The sequence below is a fragment of the Pipistrellus kuhlii genome, unplaced genomic scaffold (assembly GCF_014108245.1).
Source record: "Pipistrellus kuhlii isolate mPipKuh1 unplaced genomic scaffold, mPipKuh1.p scaffold_m20_p_1, whole genome shotgun sequence".
In the NCBI taxonomy this organism is placed as follows: Eukaryota; Metazoa; Chordata; class Mammalia; order Chiroptera; family Vespertilionidae; genus Pipistrellus; species Pipistrellus kuhlii.
The window spans coordinates 31,009,549-31,031,726 of NW_023425404.1; the positions used below are offsets into that span (position 1 = coordinate 31,009,549).

Genomic DNA, 22,178 nt, shown 5'->3' on the forward strand with positions numbered 1-22,178 from the left:
CTTTCTAGGGGAGGAGGAAAGGGTGTGACATTTGTGTTGAGGTGGGAAAGTGAGGAGAAGTTCATCAGAGACGTTTAGGCAAAGGAGGCAGCACGTGCAAAGGCCCCAAAGTGGGAGGAAGCGGGGTGCATCCAGGGCGCAGAAGGGGGGACCCCGGTGCCTGGACCACAGGGAGCCAGAGAAAAGCTCACCCAAGGCCGAGGAGGCTGAGGAGGGCCTTGAGGTCACATGGAGATTTTGGACTTTCTCCCAGGAACCCTGGAAAGGGAGTTATTTGGCAGAGGTGCAGGTGGGTGGGAGCAGGGTGAGTGACACTGTGGACTCCCAGCAGATGCTCCCAGCTAGAGTGAGCACTCCTGTGCCGCCGAGGAGTGGACGGAAGCTCTAGACAAGTGTTGGCCAGCATGCCTCAGCCTTCGGGACGGTGACTGCGCCACCTGGCGACATGCTGGTGGCCTCCGCCTTAGCCTGGAGTGATAGGTCTGAGAACCGCGGCCCCAGGGATGCTCGAGCTCCACGCTGTCGTTTCGGTGCCTCCCTGGGACTCGCTGATGCTTTTTAAGAGACGGCGAGATTCTGAGAAAGGGAGCAACAGCTGACGTAATTCTGGCCACAGTCCACAGCAGGAACTGTGGGTTTCCCCTCTGTCATCGATATCAAGGGCAGAGAAGTGGCAAGCTGCCCAACCCAGCTCCAGCGTCTCTGCAGCCAGCCTGCTGGTTCCCGTCAAAAACAACTTTGTTTTGTTTTGTTGGCTTTGGGGTTCACAAATCTCTGAGCAGGGTACATTCCCCAAGCACTAAAGCCATCCGAGGAGCAACCAGAGACCTTGTCGGGCTGAGGTCAGAGCGACAGACTTGACATCACTTTTAGGAAATCCATTCTCTGGTTGGTTCAGTTTGGTCAGAAGCAAATGCCAACTGGGGGAAGAAACCAGAATTTGGAAAGGCTTTTGTCCTCTTCCTTGTGGCCAGACCTCATGGATCCTGTCCCCAGGAGGTAGGGTGGGAGTGCTCGGGGAGACTGGGCTGGGCCTGACAGAGCCCGGAGTGGGGGGGGGGGGGGGGGCACAGGCCCCTGCCTTCTCTCCCAGGTGCTTCTTTTAACCAAACCTAAAGGCAGAGGAGGAGGACCTGAAGGAAGGAAAGAAGGGAGGGAGGGAAGGAAAGAAGGGAGGGAGGGAGGGAGGGAGGGAGGGAGGGAGGGAGGGAGGGAGGGAGGGAGGGAGGGAGAAAGGGAGAAAGGGAGGGAGGGAGGGAGGGAGGGAGGGAGGGAGGGAGAAAGGGAGGGAGGGAGGGAGGGAGGGAGGGAGGGAGGAAGGAAGGAAGGAAGGAAGGAAGGAAGGAAGGAAGGAAGGAAGGAAGGAAGGAAGGAAGGAAGGAAGACCTTCTCTAAAAAGAATGTTCCCGCCCCCAGTCCTTCCTATGAAAGGCTGATCGCCTAGGGTAGCCCTCACCCTAGAGCCACAGCTACTGGGTCCTGGACCTGCTCTACAATCCTCCCAGCTCAGTGATTTGGGACAAATTACTTAACCTCCCAGAGGCATGACAATATCTATTTCACAGGGTTGGTGTGAGATTTAACTAATTAATATAAAATTAATGGTTAAATACCTAGAATAGTGCCTTGAATATATCAGTACTTGGTAAATATTATTTTCTTCACACACACACACACACACACACACACCCCTGGTTGACAGGAGAAAGTATCCCAGCTAAACTGGTCCTGGTCTCTAACAATTTAATCATCCATTATTTGTGACCATTAACCAGGATCAAGACCTTTATTTGAGGCACTAAGGATATGACGGTGAGGAGATAGCAGTGTCTCTGACACTTAGAGAGCACAAGAATATTGTAGAATATCAGCCACATGAAAATAAACAGCATGTCTGTGACCATGCTACGAGGAAAATGAAGAACAAGGGGATGAGAGTGACAGGGAGGCTTGGTAATGGACAAGGTGGCATTGAAACAGAGATCCTAATGACTCGAGGGAGTGAGACGCGAGGATAAGAGGGGAAGAGCTTTCCAGGCCGAGGGAACAGCCAGGGCAGAGATGCTGATCAGGAGGAAGGGGTCTGGAACATTCTAGGAGCAGCAAGGAGGGGTGGGGGCAATGCGGGAGCAGAGAGGTGAAGGGAGGACAGGGAATGGGGGGCAGAGGGAATGAGGTGGGCTCATGCAAGGCCTTGTGGATAAGGAGCTTGGCTTTGTGCGTGGGCAGAGAATTGATGGGATGGAGGGTACGCAGCTGAGGAGTGATGGGATCTGACAGGTCTTGGAAGGCTCCTTCCGGCTGTGTTTGAACAAGAAGCGCTAATAGTGGGGAGGCCCAAAGACACACGCCAGGGCCTCGTCTTCACAGGTTCCTTCCTCGCTGCAGGCCTGGGAGTGGTGGGCGGGCCTGGATTTCCTGACTGCCAGAGCCAGCCTGCCTGCCTCTCCTTCAGGGCCACACCCTCTGCTGGGGTCAGATGCAGGATGGGAAGCACCAGGCACCACCAGGGGGTGTCTCCAGGGGCCACCAGGGAGCCAGATAAAGTGTTGCCCCAGGCTCGGAGCATATGGGACTTGCATGTGGCCTATGTATGAGTGTGCATGTATGCGTATGTGTGTATGTGTGTACTTTGGTGTTGTATGAATTTCGTGTGTGTGTGTGTGTGTGTGTATGTGTGTGTGTGTATGTGTGTATGTGTGTACTTTGGTGTTGTATGAATTTCGTGTGTGTGTGTGTGTGTGTGTGTGTGTATCCATTCCTGGGACAGAGTTGGAGAATGAGTTCCTCTCTGTTCACCTCCCAGCTCTGCATAGTAGACACTGGTGTCTCTCTCCCCCATGACACTCATTGACCAAGGTCTTGGGCTCCTTCACCCCCTGTGCTCCCTGACCAGAGTCCTCTTCCCCATGCTGCCTGCTGCGACCCAGGCTGATCAGTCCACTCATGGTCTGGGCTTTGTAACTAAGACACCAATGGGATCACACATTTCTTCCCCGCCCGCCCTGAGGGCCGTGGCACTAAATTCATGTGGCAGATTCCGAGTCCTAAAGACAGGGTTGGCAGCTGCCTGGAGGCCTGTTGCCACTGTCCTCTCCTCTATCCCCAGCAGGCACTGCCCACCCATCACACTCATCTTGCCCATTGAGCCCAGACTTGACCTCTGCATCTTTCTTAAATCAGTGCTCCAGGCAGCACTAAAAATCAATTGGACAGGACAAGTAAGATAACATCCAACAACCCTGCTGAAGGTGTTTCGGCTCTGCCTCTGGGGACTCTAATCCTGTGACACTAACGATAGAACTTTTGGCCACTGCATCCATTTGCTGAGCAAAAGAAGGAAGTGTGGCGAACCACTAGCTCCTGCACAGCAGGTCTATTCAAGTAGGGGCCCAGGGCCTCGCCCTGAGCACTCGGCCCAGGGGTCAGGGCCCAAGGGAGGACAGAGATTGCTGGCAGTACCAGCCTCTGACTCCGAGTTCCTCCCTGGCAGGTTGTGGGACCTTGGGCAGGTCGGTTCACCTCTCAGACCCTTGGCTTGCATTTGCTGCCCCGTCCCAGGATTGTTATATAGTCCAATGATAAGATACATGTGAATGTTCTTTGAAGCTTATAAAGCGCCCTACGCATGGAAGGGGCGAGGGACAGTGACAAAATTCTGTTCTGCTGGTGGCTTTACGCTGATCTGAGGTTTTGGCTTGGGGTAGGATTCCACCCTGTAAACCTCAAGGGTCCCAAGTTTGGTGGTTCTGTGAGTACTGACAGCTGGGCAGAGACATCGCTTAGATGTGCAACAAGGCCAAATGTGTCCGGGAAGGAGTCACAGAGCAGGTGTCTGAGGTCCTGACCCTGATGCTGCGCTGACCTGCCGTGTAGCCCTGGCCAGACTCTTAACCCCTTGGCCAAAGGTGGATGAGGTTTGCGCATTCTTCCAAGTCCCAAGAGGGTAAATGATGATGGAACCAAAACTGCCATTCCAATGTGAGTTGTTACTACTTGTAACTGGCACAAAGGGGCAAAGCATTGGGCTCCACTGCAAGGTTTCCATCAGCTGGAAACTGATGTGTGACTTCCCCAAGCAGGAAAGACCCTCAGGCAAGAGGGTTATGGGGCTACATCGCTGTTTCTCCTCGGCTGCCCCAGCCGACCCGTGGCCCTGCTGAAGCCAGGAGGAGCTTGGCAGACTGGCTGGGCCAGCAGTGCTGGGGCCACGGCCACTAAGCCTCAGACTTGGGAGAGGCAGGGAGAGGTGGTTTCCTGACTCTTTAGCAGGCAAAGATGAGAGAAGGGAGAAGGAGACAGTGGAGGGAAAAGAAGGGGAAAAGGAAGAGGAGACCAGCAAAAGCTGGAAGGAGCAGAGTTGGAAAAGGAGTGATAGAGGAAGGGAGCTGTCGCTCCCTGTTCAGAACGAGAATTTTCTAGGGGAGGGACTGGTCTTCCCACTCAGACAGGGTCTCCCTAAGGGTAGGCCCTGTGCCTCCCTAATTGGAATGTGCCCCCCAGAGCAGGGGCTGGGCCTCTCCCAACAGACGGTGGGCTCCCCCAAGCAGGGACCATGGATAGCGGAACATCCTCCTCCCAGACTATCCAAGGTGGGTGGCCTGCCCGGGGGCCCCCACACTCCTGGGGTGCAGACCTCCACCTGGCTGACTCCTCTGCTCCCCTCTCCTCTTCTCCCTGCCCAGGGTTCACGGACACCTTCAACATGGACACCAGGAAGCCACGAGTCATCCCTGGCTCCAAGGCCGCCTTCTTCGGCTACACGGTGCAGCAGCATGACATCAGCGGCAAGAAGTGGTGAGTGAGAGCTGCCACCCCACGCAGCCCTGTGCTCCCCACTCCTGGCCCATCCCCCTGCCCCTGGACCCCAAAGCTGCCAGACTGGTCCTCACATGAGGACACCCCATTTCCGGTGACTTGACTTCTTCTTGTCCTGGCAGGTAGAGGCTGCATTAGATCTGCCCCTGACTATGAAACCTACATCTTCTCATCTGAGAATGGGAATGAACACCCCTCCTTCTCCAGGTCATGTGACAGCACAGTCAGCAGGTGCCCAGAGACCAATAGTTACCCCCTCCCAGACCCTCTCAGGGCCTCGGTATCTCATCCCGTGCTGGCTTCTTAGAGAATTGGGTGGGGTCTCTGAGGGGGTGGGTGTGCACGTGCTCACAAGCTAGTACATAGACATTGGTGGAGCAAAGGGAAGTGAGAGCGAGACGGAATGGAGGAGAGGGCCAGGAAATCCCAGGACCCCTTTCAGGAGGGGGTAATCGATTTGCCTATGTTTTTCAAAATAACTTTACTGGATGATATGTTACATATAAAATTCACTCATTTCAAGTGTACAATTCCATGAATTTTTTAAGTAAATTGACCAAGTTGTGCAGTATCCCTGCAAATCAGATTTAGAACACTCGCATCACCCCAGTCAGATCCCCATGCACATGTGCTGTCAGTGGCCATTCTCCGCCTCCCTCCAATTGGTTTTCAGCTGACAGAGGCAAAGCCTTCTTTCCATCCAGAAACAGAAAGGGCGGGGCCTCTGCCTGGCCCTCCTAGAAGCCCTTGCAGAGTTCGGAGACCATGGGATACTGGCATTTAATGCCCTACGCCGCCCTCTTCCAAATCTTACCCTCCCCAACTGCTCACCCCCCCAACCTCTTTTCTTCCATTCCCCCACCTCCTTTATTGTACTCCACACTCATCACTAGTAAAATTGCTTTGTAGCCATTTTTCCAGAAATCTAGACCTGCTTTGCACATGCTGGTCCCTCTTCCCATCTTGTTCCTTCCTTCCATGTTATCCTCTCCCACCTTCCCCACTCAGCCCACTCCACCATTCAGATCTGTCTGAATACCTGTGACAAAGATAGAGTTGGGGGGGGAGAGAATTATAAATATAAACATAAACATTAGAGAGAGGAGTATCTGACTTGATATCTTACCGTTAAGATGTAACTTAGATACTCTAAGTGTAGACATCTTAAGTATACAGCTCGGTAAACTTCCACATATGTGTATACCTGTGGAATCACCACCCAGAACATGATGAACATAGAACATTGGAAGCTCCCAGAAAGCTCCTTTGTGCCCCCGCCCACTCAGTGCACCTCCAGGGAACCACTATCCTGGCTCCTGTTGCCACAGATTTCTTTTGACAGTTTGTGAGCTTCGTACGGATGCACTCACACAGTAGGTACTCATTTGTACCTGACCTGCTTTACTCAGCATCACGTCTCTGAGGTTTGGCATAGTGATGAATGTATGATGCTTCATGCTTCTTCACTGGTGTGTAATAATCCATGGTAACAACACACTGCAATTTATTTCTTCATTCTGCCGTTGATGACCATTTGGATTGTTTCAATGTGGGCTATTTTGAATAGAGATCCTATTAACATTCTTACCCAAGTCTTTTGATGGACAGACACGCTCATTCGTATGGGGTACACTTATGCACTCATTTTTATTGGGTGCAGACTGCTGCTTCCGTTTGGACTCTAGTTCCCCGTGATCAATAGCCAAGTGCTGTCCTGAGCGAGTTGGGTAAATGTGAGTGTAGTTCCTGTGCTTACTGAGCTCGGTGCTGATTGCTGCCCAGCGCCTGAAAATGGTTGTCTAGTATATTTTGTCTAGTTTTCATAATTGTTTATGGCTGCAATCGAAAGTCCTCTTTCTTATTCTCTTATCAACTTCAATACTACGTTCTCTAAAAAATCATTTATCAAGCTGGATAGTATGCCTGTCTCATCGTCTTTCTTCCTGAAATGAGGGATTTAGCAGTTTCTCATAGAACTTACTTTGAAAACTGGATTATGGCACTTAGCAGATGCTCATAAGAACATAATTTGAAAAACCGGATTAATTATTTGAGCCTCTTTCAACCATCCCAGGCGTAAGATACACAGCATCCATAATCTTTTCACATAAAGCATTAAAAATTAAATGGGACTGGCTCTTCCAAGATATAATTTGTTTTGACCAATATTTGTTTATTAAGCATCTGTTAATAAATGTTGCCAGGCTCTGCAAAATATTGATTTTGGTAAAAACATGGCTTCACTCCCGAATAACTCACAGACCAGTTGAGGAAGCCACACTAATATCCTTGAAATAATTAAAAAACAGTTTAAGACAAAATATGACCCGGTGTTAATTATGTTCATCTGTGTCAGACACTTTCTCCATGGAGACCTTCTCTTTGCTGGCAGTGGTCTTCCCTTCCCCACGCCTCTCTCCGCGACACAGATCACCTCCCACCTCATGTTAGAGCTGCTTCAGCCCGCAGTCCCGGCTCTTCCTACCTCCAGAGTGTGGACTGCCTGGCTTTTCGTCCTCACGCCAGAGCTTGCACACCACGGTCTGCATTTCCTGGGCCTGCCATGGGGCCAGAGAACCTGTGTTTTAAAAAGTTCCCCGGGAAGATTCTAGCAGGGGACTGGGGCCACAGAAGCGCACCATCTCCACCAAGGGGAGGGAGATGCTGGTGGGAAACAGCATCGAGCCTCAGCCTCTGCCCCAAACCCAGGTCCCAGCATTGCCCCCGAGCAGGGTCCACAGCTGTCCCCCACCACAGGCTCCCACGGGGTCTGGTCCCCACTGACCAGGTTGGGAGCCTTCTGGAGCCTCCAGGACAGCAGCCCCTGGTGTAAGTGACTGGGGAAGGTGGGACACTGGAGGGGCTGCCACTGGATGAACTCTTCCCCTTCTGCCCAGCACGTCCCCAACTCAGACCTCAAACTGCGCAGCGCTGGCCAGGCACCCACATCTTGAACAGCTTCCCCGGGCCTGGGTTTTAGCAACAATAACAACACTCACAGGCACACAAGAAGGAAAAGAAAACAAATTCCTCTCGGCCTGAGTAGTTTCTGCCCCTGCGCTTTAAGCCCTGGTGCGTTTTCAGAGAAATCTAATCCACATGCCTCTACTGCACGTACGTTGAACTCATTAAGTCGGTTGGTCGGGTAGAACACTGGATGTCCTGGAGCCCAGTGCAGGGTTGGCAGAGGGCTTCCCGGGCCTCTGGTCCCTTGGCACAGGAAGCTTCGTGGCGCTGAGATAACACAGAGCGGGGCCCCACAAGGTTCCAATTTGTCACTGAGGCTCACGCCCCTGGAGGGAGAAGCCTCAGCTGTCAGCAAGGCCGGACACTCAGCCTCCTCCCTCCCCTGGGGAGCAGGAGCCTGACAACACGCACGGGCTCCACCAGGAGACCCCTTTGAAACTCGGCGGCCTTTAGCAGGCCAAGGTGAACCCAGGTCCAGGGACATGAGCCACTAGTAAGAGAAGTAGGCTTGCCCCCACTTTACCGGCATGGCAACTGAGACTCTGAGAGAGAGATGACATAATTAGCAAGTGTCTGAGCCAGGTCCAGAGCCCAGATCTTATTAGGCCCAAGTGGAGGGGGTTGCACAGAACAGAAGCAGCCCCAGCCCTGAGGCTGGCCGGGAACATACCGTCTCCAAGGCCTGTGTCCTTCCTCACTGGCTATGCTGCCGGCCCCAAGAGAGAGCTGAGGCTGTGGTGTCCTCGGAGCCCATCCCGAGCACAGTCACATAAACAGCATGTGGGGAGGGTAAGTGCGTGGGCCACTTACCGGGAAGAGAGGGCGTATGCTCCCAGAGCCCAGCCCTGGGTGATAAATTCCAAGAGAGGGCACCCAGAAAGAACTTTGGGAGGTCGAGTAAGGGAGAGTGAATTCCTAACTCAGCAGGACTGGGTGGAGGGAATCTGGAAAAGAAGAAGCCACATTTAGAGAAAGGACATTGTCTCGAGGAACTGGAGGACAAGATGCGGAAAACAGAGCAGTGAGACCAAAGACTGGGAGGGCGAGGATTCTATTCTACTTCGGAGGTGTCTAAGTACCAGGGCAAAAGGATTGTCTATGGGCCCTGGCAGGTCTGACTCAGTCGGTGGAGCACGGTCCTGTGCACCGAAAGGTTGCCAGTTGATTCCTATCAGGGCACATGTCCAGGCTGTGCACCTGAAGATATTTATTTTTATTGATTTGAGAGAGAAAGAGAGAGAGAGAAATATCAATTGGCTGCCTCCCGCATGTGCTCTATGCAGGAATCAAACCTGCAACCTAGGTTTGTGCCCTGAACAAGAATCAAACCTACAACCTTTTTTGGCTCCAACCAACTGACCAGGGCCACCAGAGTTGTAACATTTAGGGTGATCAACTTGGCTACCATGTGGAGGATGGAAGTGAGAGAAGAGACCCGGAAAGTGGGAGTCTGGTGGGAAGGCTGTAGAAGACTCGGTGAGTGGAGGGTTGAAAGCGTGGGGTCTTGGTGAAGGGGCCTGCTTTGTGAGCATCAGTAGTTCAGTCATTCATTCTTGAGAACCTGTGCTAAGTCTGGGAAATCAATGGTGAACAAAATTGCCAAGTCCCTACCCAGATGCAGCTTTTCTTCTGATGGAACAAGACATATTTTTAGTTTGTCCATCATCTATTGGATGGTGAGATGTACAACTGAGAAGCATTAGACAGAAGAAGGGGCTTGGGAGCAGTGGGTGAGGATGCAGGCTGCTGCCTTATACAGACCACCAAGGAAGGCCTCAGAGCTGGGTGACAGCCTCAGAGACTGCAGGAAAGGGAGACTCTCAGACAATCAGAGATATTGGAGCAAAGAGCATTCCAGGCAGAGGGAATGGCAAGTGCAAAGGCCTGAGGTGCTTAGAAATCGTTTACCTCCACCCCCTTATTTTACAGACGAGGAAACTGAGGCCCAGAGACTATACCAAGGTTACACAGCAAGCCGGTGGGAAAGCCAGGACTGAAGCCAGGTGTCCCATCTCCCAGCCCCATTGCTTCCGCTTCCTGTGGCATTTCCATCTGGAGCTTAATGGAAACCGCCAAAGGGCTAGTTCACCCACCTTCCCGGGTCCCTTGTCTCCAGATTACGAGGCGATATCTCCCTAAACTAGATGCCAATTTGGGTAAGGCATTAGCCACAATGCCTTTATGCACTGACCTTCCAAGATCCCAAATTTGCATTTTCACTGCGATCTTCCACGTCTAAACTCAGGCCCACAGATGGTACAATTTGGAGCCGACGGAAAAAGTAATCCATGAGGAATAAAACCACAAAAGTTGACTCTGGAGCCTGGGCCGAGGGGTAAAGCCCCCAAGCCCTGGCATGCCCTCCCCTCCCAAGCAGTTTCCCAGGCCTCGTGTGTGACCCTTTCCGCAGGGTTAGAACATCGGGGGAGGGCAGTATGTTTCCTTGGCAAATAAGTGAAGGCACATGAGAGTGCTCCTACGCAGGAAAAGTCTCGGCTTCAGAACCACACAAGCCCGAGTTCCTTCCCTGTGCAGCCGCTTTCCAAGCTGCAGGAACCCCAGCACATCACATCCACCTCCTGCGCCAAAGGGTTGCTAGCAGAGGAAGCAGGAGGTGGAGTGTGGAGTGTCTACCATGGGCAGGTTCAGGGTACGCCAGCTCCTTGCACTGGTCTGTCCCCTGAGAAAGGGGAGGGGAGAGGTTTCGAGGAAACAGGCCTCAGGAACTCTTGGTTGGACGGAATGACAGATGGTATCCACGCCTGTCCCCTTGGGTGCCAGTGCGGGTTGTGAAGCCTGGGGCAGCCTCAGGCTTGATCGCTGTGGAAGTCTCTCTAAGGAGCATCCAAAGCTCCCTCTTTTCCTGGCTCGGGCCCCCAGCGCGGGCTTCCAACACCACAGCACACAAATGCCCTCTGCTATTTTCTCTTGGAACATACAAAACCCGGCACCATGACTCATTCTGGTTAAAGGATAAATCACTACAGGAGCAAAGCCCACGGTAGGATGAAACCAGCCAATGCATGAGAGAGACGGAAAAAGAGAGAGAAACGGTGCTCGTGGGGGAATGTCGGCCCAGGATCCCAGGCCAAGCCACCCCGCGGACCAGGCAGCAGCATGGGCAAAACGAGTGTAAGCGGCAGGGGCTACAGGAGTGGGAATCCAGGCCGTGGTCCTCATGGGAGGAGCTGGGGGACCTTGAGGCCTCAGAAGCACAAAGCAGCCTTGAGAGCCTGTCAGCTGGGATCACAGGGAGATGGAGGCAGTGTGTGCGCTTACCAGCAGCCTGCAGAAGGCCCCCCAGGCTCCCTGTGCCTCCAAGCACCGTTTTCCTGGGACTTGGAGGGGATGTCAGTGAGGCCCAGCTAACCTCGGCCACTCACTCTCCAGTCAACTGGAGCCAGAGCGAAGGCCAGGCCTGAGGGCCATGGAAGGGCCGAGGCAGGGGGCCAACCACAGGGGGTTTGGGGGGCGGGGGTAAGTCACACGATCTCAGTAGTGGAAACATGGAAAGAAAAGTCTCCTGGTTACTAACCTCCACGAAAGAAAATAAATCTAATGCGGGCAGTTCAAGGAAGCCAGAGGGGTTTGCCAGCTCAGCATCTTCTCCAACCGCTGTCCCCCTTCAGCAGCCTGTGGGCTCTTCATGCTCCTCCTTCTCTGACGCCAGCGCTGTTGGTTTTGTGACCCCAATGCCCTTCCTAAGTCCAGCAAGGAGAGGGAAAGAGAATGCCTCGTACGAGGTGAAGAACAAACTAATGCTTAAATTCACTCCATCTGGACAATGATTTTATATTGGGATGGGGGGGTGTTAATTGAATCACACTTGGAGAGGTAAGCAAATCACAAGTGACATATAACTAACATGTAATGATCATATCCATCTCAGTCAATGTTTCCTACATGAACATTCTCATGTAACTGCCACAATGATCAAGATAGACTTTTGCCAGAACCCTCATCATCAATGTCCCCTCCAAAACTAATCATTATTTCGACCATGATCAAAATTGATTAGTTTAGCCTCCTTTGAAATTTATAACAATGGAATCTTGTACTATTTTGTGGCAGACTTGTTTTTATTAAAGCATATGTGACATACAAAATTATATTAGCTCTAGGTGTACAACATTCCCATTCCTTAAGGTGATCACCATGATAAGCCTAGTAACCATCTGTCACCATCCAAAGTTATTATATTATAAGGAAACGATCCATAAAACAAAAAGGCAACCTATTGAATGGGAGAAGATATTTGAAAATGGTAAATCCAATAAGGTGTTAATGTCCAAAATATATAAAGAACTCATACACTCACCATCAAAAACCAAACAACAATCTATTAAAATCTAGACAGAGGACCTGAATAGACACTTTTCCAAAGAAGACATGAAAAGATGCTCAACATCATTAACCAAAACCACATCAAAACCAATGAGCTATCACCTGAAACCTGTCAAAACGGCTATGATCAAAAAAGATAATAAGTAACAAGTGTCAGTAAGGATACGGAGAAAGGGGAACCTTTGCAAATTGTTGGCTAGGTTGTAAATCGATGGCAGCCATAAGAAAAACAGTGTGGAGGTTTCTCAAAAAATTAAAAATAGAACTACCACATGACCCAGCAATTCCACAGAAATGTCAATTAGAAAAAAATATATGCACATCTAGGTTCATTGCTGCATTATTTACAAGTAGAGGCCCGATGCATGAAATTCACGCAAGAGTAGGCCTTCTTTCCCCCAGCTGCCGGTACCGGCTTCCCTCTGGCACCCAGCACCTGGGCGTCCCTCACAGACCCAGCTTTGTCCGGAAGGTTGTCCAGAAGGACATCCAGTCCAATTAGCATATTATGTTTTTATTATTATAGATAGCCAAGATGCAATACAGAGAATGACTTCCAATCATTTCATAGGTTTGAATTTTCAAGACTGATACTTAGTTTTTATTAATAATTGCTCTTCGGCACTTTATCTGTCATTATCATACCTGATGCTAGGAAGAGCAGACTGATGAGTAATGAATGGCCCCTTTCTCCAGTCTCCTAAGCTTCCCATAGATGTCACTAACTCAGGGCAGCATGCACTTCCACTCAGTTATGCAATAAAAAGTGAAAACCACAAAGTCGAATAGATGTGTTTTAAGGTTATATACAAGGTTGAGGCCCAATGCACAAAATTTGTGCAAGGGGTTCAGCCCCCGTCACAGCAGCAGCCACCTCTGCCTCAGCCCCCACCACCGCAGCTTCATCTGGAAGGTTATCCAGAAGGATGTCTGGAAGGAAGTCCGATCTAATTAGCGTATTACGCTTTACCCTTTAAATCATGACCTCCCGATTCATAGGTTGACACTCAACCACTGAGCCATGCTGGCCAGGCCATCTTTGCATTTTTAGAGGAGAGGATACTTCTAAAAGTCTAGTAACCTGAGCTAAAAATCTCAGGAAAGCCCAAAGCTGAATATTCTTTTTTTTTCTTCTTCTTTTTTTTTATTGTATTAGTTTCAGGTGTACAACTCTGTGATTAGACATTTACATAACTTGCAAAGTATTCCAATAAATCTAATATCCATTTGATAACATGTGTATTTATTACAATATTAATGACTATATTCCCTATGTTGTACTTTATATTCTCATGACTATTCTGTAACTATCAATTTTTACTTCTAAATCCCTTCACTTTTTTCATGCATCCCTCCAATCCCCCTCCCACCTGGCAACTGTCAAAATGTTCTCTATATCCCAGTCTGTTTCTGTTCTGCTTGTTTATTTTATTTTTTAGATTCCACATACAAGTAAAATCATCTGGCATTTGTATTTTGATGTCTGACTTATTTCATTCAGCACAATACCTTCCTTGTTCTTCCATGTTGTTGTGAATGGCAAGATTTCATGATTTTTATGGCCGAATCATATTCCATTGTATATATGCATCACTTCTTTCATTCGTCTATTTAAGTTGCTTCCATATTTTGGCTATTGTAAATAATGCTGCCATAAACATGTGGGTGTATATGTCTTTTTTATTTAGTGTTTGGGGTTTCTTCACATAAATATCCAGAATTGGGATTGCTGGGTCTGTCTTTGTCTCTTGTTATAGCCTCTGTTTTCAAATCTATTTTGTCTGGTATAAGTGTTGCTGCCCCAGGTGTTTTGTTTTGTTTTGTTTCCATTTTCACGAAATAGCTTTACTTTCGATCTGCCTGTGTCTTTCAATCTGAAGTGAGTCTCTTATGGACATATGTGAAGGTCTGGTTTTATTATCCAGTCAGTCACCGTATGTCTTGTTTTTCTTAAATTAAATTTTGTTATCTTTATTGTTGAGAATATTACAGATGTCCCTTCTTTTTCCCCCAATTTCCCACCTCAATCTGGTTCCTCCTTCACCACCCTATTGTCTATGCCCAAGGGCATATAACTTATGCAAATAAGTTCTTTGGTTAATCTTTCTGCCCCCCTCCCCACTTCCCTCTGAGATTCATTAGTCTTTCCATGTTTCTATGCCTCTGCTTCTATTTTATTCATGAATTTATTTTGTTCATTAGATTGAACATATAAGTGAGATCATGTGATATTTGCCTTTCTCTGACTAGCTTATTTCACTTAGTATAATAATCTCCAAATCCCAAATGGAAAGAGATCCTTCTTTTTTTATAGCTGCATAGTATTCAATTATTTTTTATTGGAGTATTTAATCCATTTGCATTTAAAGTAATTTTTGATAGATATGTATTTATGGCCATTTTATTATTCATATTTTTTTCTTCTTCTTTTTCTTAAAGAAGACTCTTTAACATTTCTTATAATAGTGGTTTATTGGTGATGAACTCCTATATCTTTTTCTTTTTTTGGTCTGGGAAGTTCTTTATCTGTCCTTCAATTCTATATGATGGCTTTGCTGTGTAAAGTAATCTTGGTTATAGGTCTTTGCTTTTCATCAGTTTGGATATTTTGTGCCAATCCCTTCTAGCCTTCAAAGTTTATGGAAAAACCTGCTGCCAGTCTTTAGAGAGCTCCCTTGTAGGTAGGTAACACTTTTTCTTTCTACTTTTAAGATTTTCTCTTTGTCTTTAACCTTTGGCATTTTAATTATGATATATCTTGTTGTGGGTCTCTTTGGATTCATCTTGTTTGGGACTCTCTGTGCTTCCTGACTTGTCTGTCTATTTTCTTTACCAGGTTAGGGAAGTTTTCCATCATTATTTTTTTCAAATAGGTTTTCAATTTTTGTTCTCTTTCTTCTCCTTCCAGTATCCCCCATGATGTGAATGTTGATAGGCTTGAAGTTTTCCCAGAGGCTCTTTACAACATCTTTTTTTTAATTCTTTTTTCTGTTCTCATTGGGTATATTCTACTTCAATGTTGAAGAACATTCTTGTTATAAAGGACATGGAGATGATGGCCTCATATGAGATAGATTAAGATTTTTTTTATCCTTGTCTTTCCTGCAGAAGATGGAGGGGCCCAGCTAACTCAAGATCAGGAAGAGGGTAGATGAGTGGTATACTGTGCATGGTGTTCTGGCCCAACTCTGGGCAATTTGCCCTGTGTCAGCAGCTTCTCTCTACACTGTCCTCTCTGCCCCTCCCAACCACTGAGTCAGTGAGCTTGTTACCCAAGGAGGAGGACATTTCCAAAAATGTAATGATAGACTCTACCTTCAGTGGTTCAAGTGAGTCCACAGCCTCTTTGTTTCCTGGTGGCTTTTCAAAATAAGAATAATGCTGTAATAAGAGCTATTACTCATGATGTGGAAATGAGAGGAGGAAAACTAACCTGAGCGTTGATTCAGATGGAAAGAACCTCAAAGGATTCTCTATAGCCAAAAATTCTCTAGTGTAACTCAGAGCTTCCAGATGGAACACAGGGCTAGGTTCTGTGTACTCTGCTCTCCTACCCTCAATGGTGGGGAGAGGACCAGGTAGAAGAGAAAGACAAAGAGCCATCCTTAGCCAGCTAGGTAAGTTGGATGAGTCACCAGCTTCTCCATATTGTAGTTCCCTCAGTGTCTCTCAGGGCTGTTTTGAGGTGTAAGTGCATCCATAACAGAAGAAATACCTAGCACAATCCTTGACACAGAATAAACTCCCCAAAACATTCATTCATGGCTGCATTAATTTATATGCTTGTTCATACAAAGTTCTTTGAAGGTAGATAAACACATAACCCTGTGTTTGTTAACTATTTCCTGATTGCAGGTCTGGAACCACTGACCTAATAATTATTCTTAAGAGGTTTAGAGCTCTCATGAATTCATAGGTTAATGTCTCTCAATGCTTATCCTGAGAGTGACCCTCAATGTCTGAATCCAAAGGGATGACTAATAGCAGGAATTTAGAGATCCTAGAAAGCAGGTGGGAGTGGGAAGGAGAGAGTGCAATGCCCATGTAGGCATCTAACCATTGTCTACACTTTGGGCCACTTTTATTATTATTATTATTATTATTATTATTATTATTATTATTGATTATGGTATCACATAATTGTCCTCATCCCTCCATTCACATCCCAAACCCCTCCCCACATATGCCCCCACCCCCTGTTGTCCATGACCACTGGCTAGGTTTGGGCCACTTTTGATGGAGTTCTTTGGACAAGTGAAGGCAGAAGAGAGGGGATTTAGAATGTCAGTGAGGCAGTTGAGAGGGTGGGAAGTTGAGAAGGCAGATAAATCATGTTAGCTTGGAGTTGAGACAAATTCCATGAAGACAGGAACTTTGTCCCTCTGGGCTTAGCCTTCACCATGGAAGGTTATTTAGAATGTCACACATAAGTGCTGGCATCATCAGAACTTAGCTGTCATTCCCCTCTCTGGGTCCCAGATCCTCTTCACCTGGGTAACACCTTTTCACCCTGCCAGTCTCTATCCGGTAGTCACCTACTTCAGGTGACTGAGCAAGAGCCCTTCCTCTGTGCACCTGCCACACCTGCCCTCCGCCCAACCCCACCCTGCTCTCTTAGCCTTGTCCTCCACACTTAAATTTTCAGGTGTCGATCTCTCGGTCCCCAGCAGACTAAGGGTGTGGACTATGCTTCATTCACCTGTAAGTCCACAGTGCCCAGCATACAGTAAGTGCTCACTAACTCTTTCTTTGAACTGAATTTGTCCAAGCCTCTCCTTTTACAGATGAAGAAGCTGAGTCCCAGAGAGGACAGATGACTCACCCAGGTCACTTAGCCCATCTGAGAGTAGACAGAGCTAACCATAATGTGTCCACAGGCCCAAGCCTGAAAAAGAGTGTCTTGGGCCTATGGACATATTATGGCCTTTTCTTTTACTACCTCCTCTGAGTCCACATGGCTAGAGCCCTGGACACAGTCAGAATAATGGGTGTTCCAATTGTGCCTCAGCTTCTACCCAGAGGCTCAAGATTCTCTGGGCTTTTCTTTCTTCTCCAGTCAAAGAGAATTGATCTCCTGTCTAGTTGCCTTCCCTGGCAGTAGGTCCAATGCAATGAGCTTTTGGATGTGCACTCTGGGCACATCCTATATAATAAAAGCCTAATATGCTAAGTGTCTGGTCATCTGGTGACCAGTTGACTGTTCAACCAATCAAAGTGTACTATGTTAATGATATGCTAAAGCTGTTCAACCACTTGCTATGACATGCACTGACCACCAGTGGGTAGGCAGTCGACTGGTCAACCAGTCACTATGACATGCACTGACCACCACGGGGCAGATGCTCTGACCATTAGGTTAGCTTGCTGCTGGGGTTCGGCAGATCAGGACTGAGCGAAATGGGCTGGACACACCCTGCAGCCCTCCCTCAATCCATCCCTGGCCCGATTGTGCACTGGTGGGGTCCCTTAGCCTGGCCTGCGCCCTCTTGCAATCTGGGACCCCTTGGGGGATGTCAGAGAGCCACTTTCAGCCAGATCCCACAGGCCACTCCCCTTGGGAGGGCTCCAGATGCAGGGCTCACAGCTGGTGAGTGCTGCTCTGGCGATGCAAGCTTCTCCCCATTGGGACATCAAGGCCTAGGAATCTGAATTTATACCTCCCCAGGGGATTCTGATGAAGGTCTGGGACCAACCATCCTCAAAACCCTAGGCGGTAAGCGGCCCAGATATATAATCTTAACAGCTATCAATAGAGAAAAGGGATTGGGCGTGAGCCCATGGCAAACACAATGGGGCTGGGATAAGTGGGAGTGGCAGGTAAGAGCTGCTGGTGGCATTGGACTGTGGGTTTCAACCTGATCCCCACAGGCCACCCCTTGGGACTTTGCCCATGCACAAATTTGTGCCCCGAGCCTCTAGAATAAAATATCACTTTCTAATTATGGACCTGAAAGGCCTGCCCAGGCTGGAGAAGAGGGAGTGCCAAGGCCTCTTTTCAGCATAGGAGCTGTCAGCCGTCCACATACCAAGAAATTGAAACTATACATTCCACTGAGAAACATCTGTCCACACTATTATGATGTTTATGTTCCATTTGCAGGGGAAAGAGTTGTTATAAAACGAGGGGGAGGGAAGGGGGGTGACGGGGAGTCTCCGACCATGACTTGAAAAAAAACAAGGAAGAGTTTATCAGACGTTTTGAAAAGAGAAGGAGAAATTTGCACACTGGACTCTCTCTGGAGGGAATTCCAGACCACAGCCACTTTCCGAGAGAGTGGGGCCAAGGGCATCCCAAGGTTGGTGGTCCATCTGCAAATGGGATCCATAAGAACTCAGCCCAGCTCTGCTCCCAGCTGCACCCTGAAAGTGAAGACTTAGCTTGCCTTTGCAGAATGAGCAGCCCCCTCCATCTGCCCGTCTATTTATTTATTCAACAATTTTTGAGCCTTGACTGTATTCAAGGTACTTTGACGAGTGCTGAGGGGGAGATTTAAAGACGGATCAGGTTCTCTTTCTGCTTCCTAGAGGCAAATTATCTAAAGGAGATAAAAAGAGTCAAACAAAGCATCATAGGAATTGAGAAAGAGAGCTTTCAGCTGAGAGATCAAGGAAGGCTTCCTGGAGGAAGAGGCACTAAATGGGGGGTAAGAGGGGGTAGGCTGAGAGTTTGAGACAAAAAAAGAATTACATACACAGAGACAGGAAGAAGAGTGCCAGGTATAGTGAGAAAAACGCAAGTGGCCCTGTGAGGCTGGCACTGGGGTGTGAGAACGGGAGGGGCCTCGTGCTAAATGGCAAAAACTGGCCACTCTGTTCTTTACCGTCCGTGGGTCAGATTCTCATTTCCCTTCAAATGGGTTGAGAACACCCTTCCCTCTGCTGGTCTAAGTACTCCTGCATCTTAGACCAGAATGCTGTTTGGATGTAAGTTGAGGTGGGTCCAGAAGTTTCCAGGAACAAAGCAGAGAGCCAGGCTCATGAAATCAGCAGCTGTGGGGAAGCTTGTCAGCAGGCTCTGTGCCCATGAGGACAGGGGCCGGCTCCAGGGCCAGCTTGTACACACTGCTCGCACTGCCCCGCACAGCTGCTCGTGCAGAGGCATTTTATTCATTAGTATTGATAAAAAGCCTGGTGCAATGGGGAAGTATTTAAAGCACCTTAACAGCTATCAATAGAGAAAAGGGATGAAACGGTTTACATACCCATCAATCGGAAATGGCAACCAGTATAAAGGAAGCAAAGCTGTATTACCCATCTACACTAGGCCAGCCCCGACATCTGAGGGGCCAGGGTCAAGAAAGCAGATGGAGGCTCTGGACACAGCCCATCGTCTTTTCTTCCACCTACAGTTTTTCCTGGTAACTGAGGGGCCCCACAGGTGTGGACACCCCGTTCAGTACATCCAAGCTCTGTCCACACCCCCACAAACAGCCACTCCTGGGCTAGTCCCATTGATGGTGTGACCCACCTCCGGAAAGTCAGATGCAGAGAACAGGCCTGTTCCAAGCTGTTTGGGGAGATTCTGGCATCCTGGGTACCCAGAAAGGTGGGATGTGAGCTCTAGGGACCTATCCCCTTAACCCCTAGGACTCTTCACCCCATAGGAAGTCAGAGCAGAACCCAGGACAGGAGCCCTGACGATCAGGACTACTAGTAAGTGTGGCATTGATATGTATAACATGGAAATTATATACCATAAATCAGTGGAAAAGCATGCTATAGAACCACGTATGTAAAAGAAGTCCATTTTTTCAATTCCATACATAAATGCCTAGGAAGTTCCCTGTATGCCTGTCATTAATGGCAGCGTTGTCTGGAGGGCTGGGTTGAGAAGGGGAAGCAGAGGCCCTGCATGTTTTCCTGTGTACGGTTCCACACTATGACCCTGTGTTACCTTTATAATCTAAAAAAAAAAATTAAACAATATTTTTAAGTAAGTTCGTGCTTTTTGTACCCATTAAAGTAGGTATTTCTTATGTGTTTTCTTATGAACAAAAGAAACAAAAAATTTTGTGTGAAACCCAATTCTGCACCATCAGTGAGGCTGCTGTGGTCATGATCCCCAGATGAGGTGAAAATTCCTGGAACACACGCTGTTTCACACGTCCAGGGGCCCTCACGTCTGCTTCCTCAGCAAATCCGTCACACTAGGGCTCCCAATCCTGCCTGCACATCTGGAAACTTCTAAAAATAGATTCCCCCGGCCGTGTCCCCAGCTGGTTGAATTAGAGGCTTTCAGGAGATGAGGCCTAGGATTCTGCATTTATACCTCCCCAGGGGATTCTGATGAAGGTCTGGGACCCACCACCCTCAAAACCCTAGGCGGTCAGCAGCCCAGATGTATGTAGTCCCATTTGGTAGGTGAGAACACTGAGTCCCAGGGCAGTTAGCAGCCTGGTCTCCCGGAGGGGTTAGCAGGTGTTGGAAGACAGTGGAGGGCCTGCGGTCAGCCATCCCACGTTGCAGGCTGTTGGGTTACAGTCGTCCCACAAAGCCAGGTGACCAGCTAATTCATTCCACAGCTATAGTTCAGGGATCTACTCTGTGCCAGGCACTGTTCTGGTAGCTGGGGTGTCTAGAGCTGCAAATCTAACCAACGAGGTCCTAGCTTCCTTGCAGCTCGCTTTCTCCTGGGAGGTAAGGACTAGAGGTGAATAAAGATGGCTTCAGAGTACACAGTGCTGTGAGGAGGGTAAGACAGGGCAGCGAGATGGGGAGCGACAGGTGGTCGGGAAAGGCCTCTTGGGGAGGTGACATGGAAGCTGAGCCCTAAATGATGACCTGGCTGTGCAGCATTCATGGCAGCCTTGGTAAAAGTGGAGGCAGACAGGTGAGCAGCAAGGAGGTAAGAGAGCCTCGCAGTCCTGGCGAAGAGGGGGATGTGGGGCTTTGAGCCCGGCAGTGCTGCAGGTCGCCATGACTCGGCTTTCCCACAGAGGCATTTCTCACACTGTGTTCTGATGCTTCTCAAACTGGAGTGTGCATTAGCATCTCCCGGGGGCTTGTTAAAACCCACATGCTGGACCCCACCTTCAGCTCCCGGTCCTGTCAGTCTGGGTGGGGCCCGAGACCTCTCATTTCTAACCAGCTCACTGGGGCAGGGCTGGGAACCACGGTGAGAACCACTGCTGTGCTGTGATGGCCTGTTGGCCTGCCTGGCTCCTCTGCTAGGCTGGAGGCCCCCTGAAACAGGGCCAACATGACATCCATCATCTGCCCCCAGTGCTTGGTACACTCATAGGAGCTCAATGAATTCTTATGGTTCAATGATCAGTAAGGGTGTGGACCATCAGCAACACGCAACAGTGTGTGTAAAGCCCACAGAACATGACAAGCACTGTGTCAGTGTATTAGTCAAAGTTCTCCAGAGAAACAGAAGCAATAGGATGTACATATACAGATTCTCCTCAACGTATGATAGGGTTTACATCTCGATAAACCCATCATAAATTGAAAATGCTATATCATAAATCAATAATTAAAATGTATCTAATCCATCTAAACTACCAAACATTGTAGCCTAGCCTAGCCCACCTAAAACATGCCCCGAACACTTACATCAGCCTACACTGGGGCAAACCATCTGACACCAGGAATATACTGTCTAGTATCGCTTGTTCACACTCGTGTTCACGGAGCTGGCTGGGAGCTGGGCTCACGGCCACTGTTCAGCATCACCAGAGAGTGTCTATCTTGCCGCAGAGTGCTAGACCAGGAAAGGTCAAAATCCAAAGAATGGTTCTTACTGAATGCATATCGTTTTCACACCATCATAAGTCAAACCACCATAAGTCAGAAACCATCTGTATGCAGAGACTTATTATCAGGAGTTGACTCACGTGATCATGGAGGCAGACAAGTCCCAAGTTCTGCAGAGTGAGTCAGAAAGCTAGAGACAGGAGAGCCGATGGTGCAGTGTGGTCTGAAGGCCAGCAGGCTCGAGATCTATATATAATAGGAACAGCTGATGTTTCTATCTGAGTCCAACGGTTAGAGCAAGTCAATGTCCCAGTTCGAAGGCAGTCAGTCAGGAAGGATTCTCTCTTATT

At 48.8% G+C, this 22,178-nt stretch overlaps 1 protein-coding gene across 1 annotated transcript in view; it reads left to right on the top strand.

The window, feature by feature from the left end:
- The window catches only part of ITGA11 (integrin subunit alpha 11), a 116,277-nt gene that overhangs the window by 24,263 nt on the left and 69,836 nt on the right, over positions 1-22,178 (top strand). The window contains exon 2 of the mRNA XM_036437707.2: positions 4,686-4,797. Within this exon, the coding sequence (XP_036293600.1) occupies positions 4,686-4,797 (112 nt within the window). The remainder of the gene's footprint in view (positions 1-4,685; positions 4,798-22,178) is intronic.